Here is a 12713-nt window from a genome sequence, read left to right on the forward strand (position 1 = left end):
TGGACCATTTAGAAAAAAAACACCTTTGCTCATCCATACCCCTAGGCTCGGCGCCTCCGAATCCCGCCAGCACAACAAAATCCTCGGGTCCCAGCTTTGATTCCCGGCTTGGGTCACTGTCTATGTGGAGTCTGCACTTTCTCCCCGTGTCTGCGTGGGTTTCCTCCGGGTGCTCGGGTTTCCTCCCACAGTTCAAAGATGTGCAGGTTAGGTGGATTGGCCATGCTAAATTGTCCTTAGTGTCGAAAATGTTAGGTGGGGTGGAGGTGTGGGCTTTCCAAGGGCCGGTGCAGACTTGATGGGCCAAATTCTATGAAAAGAATTGAGTTAGGAACTTCGAAATGGGGCAATAACATTTTAGTAATGTTACTTAATGAGTAATCTAGAGATCAAATCTAACCCTCTGTAGGCATCAGTCCAAATCCCACCATGACAGCAAGGGGAATTTAAACTGAATTAATAAACCTGGAATCAAATACAAGTCTCATTAATAATCATGAAATTACTGAATTGTTATAATAACTCATATGGTTCACTAATATTCTTCAGGGGAAGAACTGTGCCAACCTTCTGGTCTACACAACTCCAAATCCACAGCAATGTGGTTGACTCTTAACTGCCCTCTATAATGGTCCAGCAATGTACTCTGGGTGGAGCGGTTCAGAAAGGCAGCTCACCACCACTTTCTCAGAGACAATAAGAAATGGGCAATAAATGCTCACATCCCAAAATACATTTTAAAAAATAAACTATGGGACTTTGTTTTTGAGGATTTTGGGGGTACGAGAAGAAAGTTCTTTAAAAGTATCAAGTTATGATTTCATTTGTACAATACTTTATTTAAAATGTATCCAGAGGATTTTCGAGTGAAGACTTTTGAAGTATATCTAACATTTGGACTTTGTTAGTGCCTTGTCTTGGACTAACTACAATCAAAATCTCAGCACGTTGCATTTAGTTGGATATTTCCATACTATCAAGAGAAGCTAAAAATGTTAGTCCTGCAGCATTTATAATCATATGACTTATTAATTTGTAAACAATAATAAAGTTCTACAGATAACTGGTTCCCCGATCCGTATTGAAAGATGCATTCTGAAGAGAATTTAGGTAAAAATGCAATTAATATTGATTGCTAATATGTACCTTCAGCCTGTGTGAGATAAGACTTTATTTGTGTACGTAGAATTTCTGACAGTTTTTCTTGTTCTTTGTTGTTCCTTGTCTGTAGTTATCCCATTTGTTCAACATTGCACATAATCTACGTTTAACAGTGCAGAAAGATCGGAGTTTGGACATTCTAAAGGTTTGTTCTTCAATAATGATTTTAAATAAATATGACATTTTTTCCGGAGGCATGGCATTTTCAAATTGTGCTTTAGATAACCAGTGATTTAAAAAAATATATATATATAATTGTAATTATGCTCAGTGGTTCCTCTAAAGTGATTTTACATTTCTTCAAGATGTGCCTATCCCAGATTGAATCTTCTCTGATGTACAATAGGGATCATCCTTGACTCACTCACTTCAGCATTTGCATGCTACCTATCAATGATTGATTTCAGAAGACTGAGTGCAGCTTCCACATGTATGCTAATAACATGCAACTCTATCTGCTGCCTCTCTGATGATCCTAAGGCTTTTTGGAGGGTAGTTACTGTATTCAAATCGTTGAAAAATTATTTTCTTTTTACATGAATACCGCATAACACTGAACTAAATCCCTTTCCTCATCCCATTTATATTGGACAGAGCCAGCATGGATTTATGAAAGGGAAATCAAGCTTGACAAATCTACTTGAATTCTTTGGGGATGTAACTAGTAGAGTTGATGAGAGTGAGCCAGTGGATGTGGTTTATTTGGACTTTCAGAATGCTTTCAACAAAGCCCCACATAAGAGATTAGCGTGTAAAATTAAAGTACATGGGATCAGGGGTCGTTATTTGAGATAGAAGCTAGTTGGCAGACAGGAAACAGAGTAGAAATTAACGTGCCTTTCCAAATTGGCAGGCAGTGACTAGTGGGACTACAGGGATCTGTACTAGGACCCCAGCTATTTACAATATAAATGAGTTAGATGAGGGTATGAAATGCAATATCTCCATATTCACAGATGACACCAAGTTGGGTGGGAGGGTGAGCTGTGAGGAAGATGCAGAGATCCTTCAGTGTGATTTGGACAAGAGTGAGTGAAAAAATGAGTGGCAAGTGCAGTATAATTTGGAAAAATGTGAGGCTATCCACTTGGGCAGCAAAAATGTGAAGGCAGATTATTATCTGAATAGTCATAAATTAGTAGAGGGGAAAATGTAACAGGACTTTGATGTCCTCCTACACAAGGTAAGCATGCAGGTGCAGCAAGCAGTAGAGAAGGAAAATGGTATGTTCGTCTTCATAGCGAAAGAATTTGAGTACAGGAGCAGGGATGTCTTGCTGCAATTATACAGGGCCTGGATGAGGCCGCTCCTGGAATATTAGCGTTTTGGTCTCTGAGGAAGGATGTTCTTGCCACTGAGGGAGTGCAGAGAAGGTTTATCAGACTGATTCTTGGGATGGCAGGACTGACGTTTGATGAGGAGAGATGGTTAGGATTGTATTCGCTGGAGTTCAGAAGAGTGGGGGTAGGAATCTCATAGAAATCTATAAAATACTAACAAAACTACACCACGGTCGGTGCTTGAAGGATGTTCCTGATGGTGGGGAAGTTCAGAAGCAGGGGCCACAGTCTTGAGGATAGGGCGAGGACCATTTCGAACTGAGATGAGGAAAAATATTTTCACCCAGAGAATGATCGGCCTGTGGAATTTACAACCACAAAGCAGTTGAGGCTAAAACATGTATGTTTTCAAGAAGACGTTAGACATAGCTGTTGGGGCGAAAGAGATCAAAGGATATGGGGGGAAAGCGGGAGCTAGTTATGGAGTTGATCAGTTAGACCATAATGCATAGTGGAGAAGGCTGAATGGCCTCCCCTTGCTCCTATTTTCTACGTTTCAGCCTTTGACAAGTTACAATTCATTCAAAACAGCGTAGACTGTGCTCCCAGCCTCTCCAAGCTCCACTGTCTCCCCAAGCTCCACTGTCTCCCCAAGCTCCACTGTCTCCCCAAGCTCCACTGTCTCCCCAAGCTCCACTGCCTCCCCAAGCTCCACTGTCTCCCCAAGCTCCACTGTCTCCACAAGCTCCACTGTCTCCCCAAGCTCCACTGTCTCCCCAAGCTCCACTGTCTCCCCAAGCTCCACTGTCTCCCCAAGCTCCACTGTCTCCCCAAGCTCCACTGTCTCCCCAAGCTCCACTGTCTCCCCAAGCTCCACTGTCTCCCCAAGCTCCACTGTCTCCCCAAGCTCCACTGTCTCCCCAAGCTCCACTGTCTCCCCAAGCTCCACTGTCTCCCCAAGCTCCACTGTCTCCCCAAGCTCCACTGTCTCCCCAAGCTCCACTGTCTCCCCAAGCTCCACTGTCTCCCCAAGCTCCACTGTCTCCCCAAGCTCCACTGTCTCCCCAAGCTCCACTGTCTCCCCAAGCTCCACTGTCTCCCCAAGCTCCACTGTCTCCCCAAGCTCCACTGTCTCCCCAAGCTCCACTGTCTCCCCAAGCTCCACTGTCTCCCCAAGCTCCACTGTCTCCCCAAGCTCCACTGTCTCCCCAAGCTCCACTGTCTCCCCAAGCTCCACTGTCTCCCCAAGCTCCACTGTCTCCCCAAGCTCCACTGTCTCCCCAAGCTCCACTGCCTCCCCAAGCTCCACTGCCTCCCCAAGCTCCACTGCCTCCCCAAGCTCCACTGCCTCCCCAAGCTCCACTGCCTCCCCAAGCTCCACTGCCTCCCCAAGCTCCACTGCCTCCCCAAGCTCCACTGCCTCCCCAAGCTCCACTGCCTCCCCATCCTCCAGTCTGGTTCCTTATCTGCATATCCACTTTGCTCACTCCTTGTCCTCTATTCCATCATTGGCCACATGTTTAGTCGCTGTTGCCTGTCTTTTGGAAACTCACTGTGACCTTTCCTCTGCCGTGTCAGATCCTGCTTTAAAAATCCCAACTCTCTCTCTCTCTCTCTCTCTGCCAATGCTCCTCCTATTCTTTTGTTTCTTATTCCCACTGTAACTCCTGCCAAAACTCCTCCTATTCTTTTGTTTCTTATTCCCACTGTAACTCCTGCCACTGAGGACAATGTGTCAAGCGCAATTGTCTGAAGGGTCACAATAATAAGTGAACAGATTGAGAAGGCTTTGTGCAGGGGGTTTCGACACAGCCCGGCGACCTCAGTTGATCCATAATGGGACTGTTAGTCCCACATTGGGCAATGTTTCTTTTTTTCCCTCAAAATCTTTATTTGATTTTTAACCAATGGTGAAACTGCATTATCTCTAATTATCATTCCCAGACATCTTTTAGTCACTACTTTAAAACCAATTTAAAAATAAGTATTGCTTTATTTTATAACTTCCAAGCCTTTCTGTGATGGAAACTCGGCATCATAATTAAAGCTCCAAAATAAGCTTCATCATTATCAGTCAAATTCTGAGCAAATATGTTGAAAACATTAAGAAAAACTCGAGTCATTATTTTTGCTAAAACAAGGACCCGACTGTTAAAATGGTTTCTCTGATACTGCATCTGCACATGTGCAGTAAGTACTACCCCATGTGTTGTAGCACAAATAAACACAGCCTTTTCTTTCCTCAACACACTGCCTTTTCCTCACTTTAAAGTGCTTTGAGACATTTCCATTGCTGGATCCCCAGCCTGTTGGGGGGCCCCCAGCCTGTTGGGGGGCCCCCAGCCTGTTGGGGGGCCCCCAGCCTGTTGGGGGGCCCCCAGCCTGTTGGGGGGCCCCCAGCCTGTTGGGGGGCCCCCAGCCTGTTGGGGGGCCCCCAGCCTGTTGGGGGGCCCCCAGCCTGTTGGGGGGCCCCCAGCCTGTTGGGGGGCCCCCAGCCTGTTGGGGACCCCCAGCTGGTTGAGATGGGCAATGAGTCTGGAATCCCATTTCTGTTGTCCACACATTTTATCCAGACCAAATGTCTATTTTGTAATGGACTAGCAACAATGCTATAAATCAAAGAAAGTCAGGTTTGTCTTCTAGATGGGGAGCAATTGTGTGAAGATGTGCAAAAAAATGCAAGTAGTAATCGTTCAGTGTGTTTATATCGTTATGCAAATCATGGAAATCATTTGTGATATCCTAACATTTAAGTGATTTGAAAGTATCAGAATAACATGCCAATGCAGAACTCATGTCTATTTTCTCATCACAGGGGAAAGTTATGGCTTCCATGTTTTATGAGGTCAGCACAAGAACGAGTAGTTCATTTGCTGCTGCCATGCAGCGGCTTGGAGGAACCGTGATTCATTTTTCGGAAGCGACTTCATCTGTACAGAAAGGGGAGTCTCTCTCAGACACGGTACAGACAATGAGTTGCTATGTGGATGTATTGGTTCTTCGCCATCCTCAGCCAGGTGCAGTTGAGGTATGTCTTCAATTTCCACGGCACAAAACATTAATTGATAGTTTAATTTTCTGGGCTTCTTCATCTTCAGCAAATTGCTTCTTAAATATATATCTTTTTCTGATTTGCTTTTGTTTGTAAAAAATCAACAGAAAACATGGGCATTAGTTTCTCATTTGTTGGGGGATGGTGGCATGGCGGTAATGTACTAGTAATCCAGAGACTCCATTTAATGCTTCAGTGACATGGGTTCAAATCCCACCCTGGCAGCTGGTGGAATTAAATTAAGTTAATAAATCTGGAATTCAAAGCTAGTCCCAGTAATGGTGGCCATGAAACTTATCATTGATTGTCGTAAAAACCCAGCTGGTTCACTAATGTCCTTTAGGGAAAGAAGTCTGCCATCCTTAGCTGGCGGCATGGTGGTAAAGTGGTTAGTATTGCTGCTTCACAGTGCCATGGACCCAGGCTCAATTCCGGCCTTGGGTGACTGTGTGGAGCTTGTACTTTCTCCCCTTGTCTGTGTGAGTCCACAGCTCAAATGTGGGCAGGTTTGGTGGATTGGCCATGGTAAAGAATTGACCCTTAGTGTCCAGGGATGTACACGTTATGTGGGGTTATGGGGATAGAGCAGTGGAGTGGGCCTAAGTAGAATGCTCTTTCAGAGGGTTTGTGCAGACTCGATGGGCCAAATGCCTCCTGCACTGCAGAGATTCTATGATTCTATTCTGGTGTGGGCTACATGTGACATCAGATGCACAGCAATTAATTGCCCTAGCAAGCCACTAGGTTCACCGCCAATTAGGGATGAGCAACACTAAAACAATGATGCGAATTTAGTACTACTTTCAACTGTGTTTTGTATTTTTGTTTTGTTAGTGGCAACTTAATATATGCATTCAGCTACATTGTTTTGCCATTCCTCAAAGGTAATATAACAAAAAGGAAGAAACCAGATTGTTAATTGTAAGCACTGTTAGAAAAACCTACTATGTTTGGTTAACTTAAATATATGTAATGTATATCAAAAAAAATGTTGCCCTTATTTGAAGAATTTATTGAAAAATTTAACGTAATTGATGGGACGGGGAGAGGTGAAGAGGATGGCTTCCCCCTTTTTACCCCTCAACTCAATGAAGACTGACAAACAATCTTAACCCCTTGAATGCTGTAGCTGCCAGTAATGACAGATTTTCCATACGTTTTCAAAGAAAGATAAATGTTTATTATTCAACATGTGAATATATACGCAACCAAATCCTCTCATCCACTCATGGACACTCACAAAGGCACTCTAGAAAAAATTGTGATTACAAAGTGTAGCATGCATTTAGATTTTGTAAGTTCTCTATCACACCTGCATTTCTTAAGGATGAAACACTGCAGACCTATAATTCTTTATCTGACGGCTTATGTGTTAACATGTACTAGATGCTGTGGTATGAAGAGGCAAGAGTTCAGCTCCTTTTTCACCAACACACCTTTAATGGTTCAAACTCACTCTGCACAGAACTCTACAGATCATCACAAGCTCCAGAGTCCACCTGAAGCCCCTTTACATATCAGTGTCAATCATTGAACACTTAACATAAATGAGACAATCATTGAACACTTAACATCAATGAGACAACTAATTGCAATGTCTCTTAACCCATTACTTAACATTATGAAGACAAATTTGATGTTGTTTGTTGCTTGCGATATCAGATTTCCTTTGCTTCACTCAAATTGAGAGTTAGTTGCAGCCCTATAGTGAAATCTCTGACTGGTTCCTTAGGCACAGAGGTCAAAAGTAGCCTGAATTCTCTACCTACTGGTGTTTCTTAGGCAGGATCTTGTTCCTTCACTGGTCTAGAGATTTCTAATTTTCTGATCCAAAAATGTGCCTTATTGAATCTCCTTATCAAAAACCTAGTTTCTGTATTGTGACCTCAAAATGTATTTGTCGGATCCTCACAAACGGCTTGTAATGTCAAACAATGGGGTCCAGGTTTCACCCATTTACATATCAAGGTGATAAAATAGGGTTTTTTCATACCCATTCATTGAATTTGAACTCTGAAATTGAAAAGTGTGCAAACAGTACAGTGAAAACTGTTTCCTTAATTATTTGGGGAAGGACAGCCATTAATTACGGGAAAAATCTTTTGTACTTCAATAACTTCTCAAAGCATGAAGATAACTCCATATGTGTTGGCAGGAAAGAAAAGGCCACTTGACATCTCGGCTCCATTTTGGTTTTAAAATGTCAATTTCAAATTTATGTCCCATAACTCTGTATTGCAAAAGTATGACATAATGGTGTAATAACTTAAATAGAAAACTTAAAAGGATCCGATTCTTTGCAGGCTTCTTGGTATACCATATTCTTTGGCATGCACAGAAAATGATTGCTTTATTTGTGAATCTTATTTTTAGGTATTGAGGAAATATTTCAAAGTTTGATTTTTGGTTTGTTCTACATATGGGTGGCACGGTAGCACAGAGGTTAGCATTGTTGCTTCACAGCTCCAGAGTCCCAGGTTCGATTCCCGTCTTGATTCACTGTCTGTGTGGAGTCTGCACGTTCTCATGTTTGCGTGGGTTTCCTCCGGGTGCTCCAGTTTCCTCCCACAAGTCCTGAAAGACTTGCAGTTAGGTGCATTGGACATTCTGAATTCTCCCTCCATGTGCCAGAACAGGCGCCGGAATGTGGCGACGAGGGGATTTTCACAGTAACTTATTTGCAGTGTTAATGTAAGCCTACTTGTAACACTAATGAAGATTATTATAAATGTAAAGTCAAATGTTGCTTTGTCTGCAAGAGAGTATTGTTTTGAGTTTAATCCTACTAGGCCATGGTATGAGACTGCTACCAATTGGTGGTCCTCTTGTACCATGGACTAATTTCCCACAGAGAAACATTCTGGTAGAAAGTAGAAAATGATGCAATGTAACACATGTGGTTTACAAGGTTATGTTCTGGGGCTATGTCTTTAATTTAGGGTAAAACGAATGGGGCCCATGTGGTCTGTTCTGAGGTCCGCCTAACAACAGGCCTCAGTAACATTGTGAAAGACTTAAGAGAGGCCCATGTTGTTTTACTGGAAAGGTGTAAGGTGTTGGACACTTGGAGGCTATGACAGCTCCATTTGTGTTTTCCTGAAAGTGTTGAGAATGTCAGGCTGCAAATGCATATGCTTTAAAATGTTTTATTTACTTCCAAGATAGAGTGTCTGGACAGCTTTGAGCCTTTCACAGTAAAGTCTTTAAAATGGGAAATCAGTCATCTTTACAGCTATCAACTGGAAGTTCCAATTGCATTTTAAAGATTAACAGAAATGCTCTCCACAGAGATCATAACAGCAGGATAAACAAAATGAAAGGAGTAATTAAGTGCTAGTTTGTTTAAATATAATGGCAGAGAAATGGTGAGGAGCAGAGTCTAAATACATAGTTGCCAAGAATTTAAATAAAAATGGCTGGCAATCAAGGTGAGTGGATGAGAAATGGATGAAAGGATTCAGTGAAGGAAAAGGTTTAGCGTTTTAATTTTATTTTTAAAGTGTTCAAGTTTTGGCCTTGAACTTTTTGAGATTTCTTAGTTTGTAAGAAACACTATTGTGCACACCGATTTATTTAACTCCTATGCCAAGAAACTTTAAACAGAAGTAATTTGGCTATGTGACATCAGGCACAGAATGGATCCTGACAGTGTTGCTTAGTGTATTTGTGCTTGTGCATATTTTTGACTTCACATAAACCGCAACTCCAGTGGCTAAGAATTTCTGTGCACCTGTTTCTTTCAGCTTGCTGCTAAACATTGCCGAAAACCTATTATTAATGCGGGAGATGGTGTCGGTGAACACCCAACTCAAGCTTTGCTTGACATTTTCACTATTCGGGAGGAGCTGGGAACTGTGAATGGAATGACTGTAAGCTAGACTTTTTTTTGTATGTGTAATTAATTAATGCCAGAATTCAGTGTCCGGGCCGGAGTAAGAACTGGATTTCCTTCAACCTCCTTCAATCCAGTTAAAATAGTTTGGAATATAGACTATGGATTTGGTTGGATTTACTGGGTTTGGTTGTACTATTTGCGGTCCAATCTTTTGTCTAATATTGCTAAATTGTCTTGTAATGAACTTATTCCAGACGATTGAGACAACAGGTACATTAATTTACAACTGGCATGCAGTCTTTTTGGTTTGATATTGATCCAGCAAGGTATGAATCCAGTGCATGGTAAATTGCAATTAGACAAAGATGCCATTACTTTGTCAAGTTATAATTTAAAGATTTCATTGACAAAAGCCCTGGAAACCTATGAACTTAGTGGTGCCATTTTATCTAGCATTATAAACAGTTATTGCCAATTGATTTCAATGTGATATACACCTGCTGCCTTAAGAATCTCCAACTGTTTCCTATATCTTGCAGCCATTTGTTTGATCAATAATCTCGTCGGGAGGCACGGTAGCACAGTGGTTAGCGCTGTTGCTTCACAGCACCAGATACCCTGGTTCGATTCCCGGCTTGGGTCACTGTCTGTGCGGAGTATGCACATTCTCCCCGTGTCTGCGTGGGTTTCCTCCGGGAGCTCTGGTTTCCTCCCGCAAGTCACGAAAGACGTGCTTGTTAGGTGAATTGGACATTTGGAATTGTTCCTCAGTGTACCTGAACTTACGCCTGAGTGTGACGACTAGGGGAGTTTCACAGCAACTTCATTGCAGTGTTAATGTAAGCCTACTTGTGACCCAAATAAAGATCATTATTATTAGAAGGTTTTACAATTAGTGAATGTGCTATGTGTATATTGTCACTGGGTCTCATCAGAATGCACATTAATAAGAAGTAATTGAACTTGGCATATGGATAAATAATATCAGTTTGGTACTGCATTTACTCAAATCTTGGGACAAACTTCCTGATCTAATGTTTTGTTTACCAAATGTAACTTCACTTGGTTAATAGATCACAATGGTTGGAGACCTGAAACATGGGAGAACAGTACATTCACTGGCCTACCTTCTCACATTATACCGTGTTAATCTCCGATATGTTACTCCCAGAAACCTTCGGATGCCCCAAAATATCATACATTTTCTGGCATCTAGAGGAATCAAGCAGGTGAGCAATATGTAGACTAGCCTCAGTTTAATTTGGAGGTACTTAGTTTAAGAAATAGTGTTTAATATTAAATCTGTGTTTTGAATCCTGCATGCATGTTCTGAGAACTGGGCTTTTATTCTTATAATTTAGAAAAGTTCAATACCTGAGCTATGATTTAACATGTCTTATAACACCGTTTTGCTGTTTGCTTTCCAATCTGCATATTAACACACTTTTGTATACACAGGAAGAATTTGATAGTTTGGAAGAAGCTTTGCCAGATACCGATGTGTTATACATGACTAGGATTCAGAAGGAAAGGTTTGTCTCAGAGGAAGAATACGAAGAGGTAATGATTTAATATATATGAAGTAGAATCAAATGGCTTTCTCCACCAATGCCATCTTTGAAATTCAAAAGTAGAATTCTGCATGCATTTAAATTTTCTGCTTTTAGAACCAATTTTCTATTTAAAACCCCATATAATTGGCAACAGTAGTCTTGAGGACGAGTTCTTGGAGTGCATTAGGGACAATTGCTTAGAACAGTATATTCTGGAACCAACTGGGCAATTTTAGGCCTGGTAATGTGCAATGTGACCGGTTTAATTAGAGGTTACACAGTAAACGATCTTGTAGGCAAGAGTGATCGATCTGTCTCTGCTTCAAGTACCATGCCCTAAGTGAACATTGGCACCCTTGGACTTCCATGTGCTGTTCCTTGGGTGTGTTTGACAGGTACTGCAGTGGTTTGCCATTTCCTTCCACAGGTTCTACCTGATCAGGAGACTCGACCCATCTTCCTGCCTGCCGTAGGTTTATTGGAAGTATGTGCAGGTTGATATTCAACCTGTTGGGCTTGGTTATGAATGCACCTTGCTTGGCCATCAAGTCCTAGAGTAGAATGATTCCAAAGCTCTGGCTCTGAGGCAGGCACACTACCCACTGCACTACAAAACCTCCACTGATCATATGATAGAATTTCACATTCAGCTTGAGGGTGAGAAACTTGGGTCTAAAACTACTGACGATATGAAGATAAAGTTGGCTGCAGTGGACTGGGAAGATGGATTAAAAGGTAAGAAAGAAGATAAGCAATCAAAGATATTTAAGGATTCTTCAGAGATTCAACCAAAATATATTTCACTGAGAAAGAAAGATTACAATAAGTATGCACCATCTGTGAATAACTAAGACATTAAGGATCCTGTTAAACAAATAAAAGTGAATTTGTTAGTAAACAGAAGTGACGAGATGGGTTACCTGGCTTATATGAGGGTGGATTAATTTAGTTTAAGTTTAGGGGTGGTTGAGGTGTGGAAAGGGAGAGCGGTGTGTTTGGGGTTTTGTCTGCTTGTTTGGATAGGGTGTTGATTGGGGGTGAGGGAGGAAGGTTTAGTTATCTGATTGTGACTGGGGACTTTTCTTCGTCGATTTGTGCTGGGGGATTTGGTGGCCATCTTGGGTGGGTCGGCTGCCAGTCCTTCATGGAGGGTTGCTGGACTGCTTCACGGGACGGGAATGACTGATTACGGTGGGGGTGGAGGTCCCACCCATTCGGCTGGTTCGTGGAATGTGAGGGGATTGAGTGGCCAGGTTAAGAATCCAGGGTGTTTACACACCGTAAGTCTTTGAGGGCTGATGTGGTGCTGTTGCAGGAGACCCATTTGCGAGTTAGAGACCAGATGAGGTTAGGGAGCGGCTGGGTGGTCAAGTGTTTCATTCAGGTTTGGATGGCAGGGCCCAAGGGACTGCGATCCTGATTAACAGGAGGGTAGCATTTTCAGCAGGGAGGATTCTGACGGACCAGAATGGGAGGTACGGGACTTTAATTGCATTTTGCCCCCCCCCAAACTAGATAAATCAAAACTGAATGTTAAGACCTTCTGGGATGGTGAAGGCTCTGTTGACCTTCATGGAGCAGATGGGGGAAGCTGACCCTTGGAGATTTTTACACCCGGGGGAGAGTGATTTCTCGTTCTTCTCGCGGGTCCACCAGGTCTATTCTAGATTGACTTTTTTGAGGTCGGTAGGTCCTTACTTCTAGGGGTGGTGGAATCGGGATACTCAACAATGGTGATCTCTAATCACGCCCTGCACTATGTGGACATGATGGTTGGGTCGGGCTTGGCACCCCCTTTGGTGGTTTGATACTTCACTGTTGGCAGGTAGAAG

At 42.5% G+C, this 12713-nt stretch overlaps 1 protein-coding gene across 3 annotated transcripts in view; it reads left to right on the forward strand.

The window, feature by feature from the left end:
• Positions 1 to 12713, forward strand: part of cad (carbamoyl-phosphate synthetase 2, aspartate transcarbamylase, and dihydroorotase) — a 125198-nt gene that overhangs the window by 97124 nt on the left and 15361 nt on the right. For all 3 annotated transcript variants that reach the window (XM_038800015.1, XM_038800018.1, XM_038800017.1), the window contains 5 exons: positions 1232 to 1306; positions 5257 to 5469; positions 9237 to 9362; positions 10402 to 10557; positions 10787 to 10888. In XM_038800015.1, coding sequence (XP_038655943.1) covers positions 1232 to 1306; positions 5257 to 5469; positions 9237 to 9362; positions 10402 to 10557; positions 10787 to 10888 — 672 coding nt within the window. The remainder of the gene's footprint in view (positions 1 to 1231; positions 1307 to 5256; positions 5470 to 9236; positions 9363 to 10401; positions 10558 to 10786; positions 10889 to 12713) is intronic.

The sequence above is a fragment of the Scyliorhinus canicula genome, chromosome 6 (assembly GCF_902713615.1).
Source record: "Scyliorhinus canicula chromosome 6, sScyCan1.1, whole genome shotgun sequence".
In the NCBI taxonomy this organism is placed as follows: domain Eukaryota; kingdom Metazoa; phylum Chordata; class Chondrichthyes; order Carcharhiniformes; family Scyliorhinidae; genus Scyliorhinus; species Scyliorhinus canicula.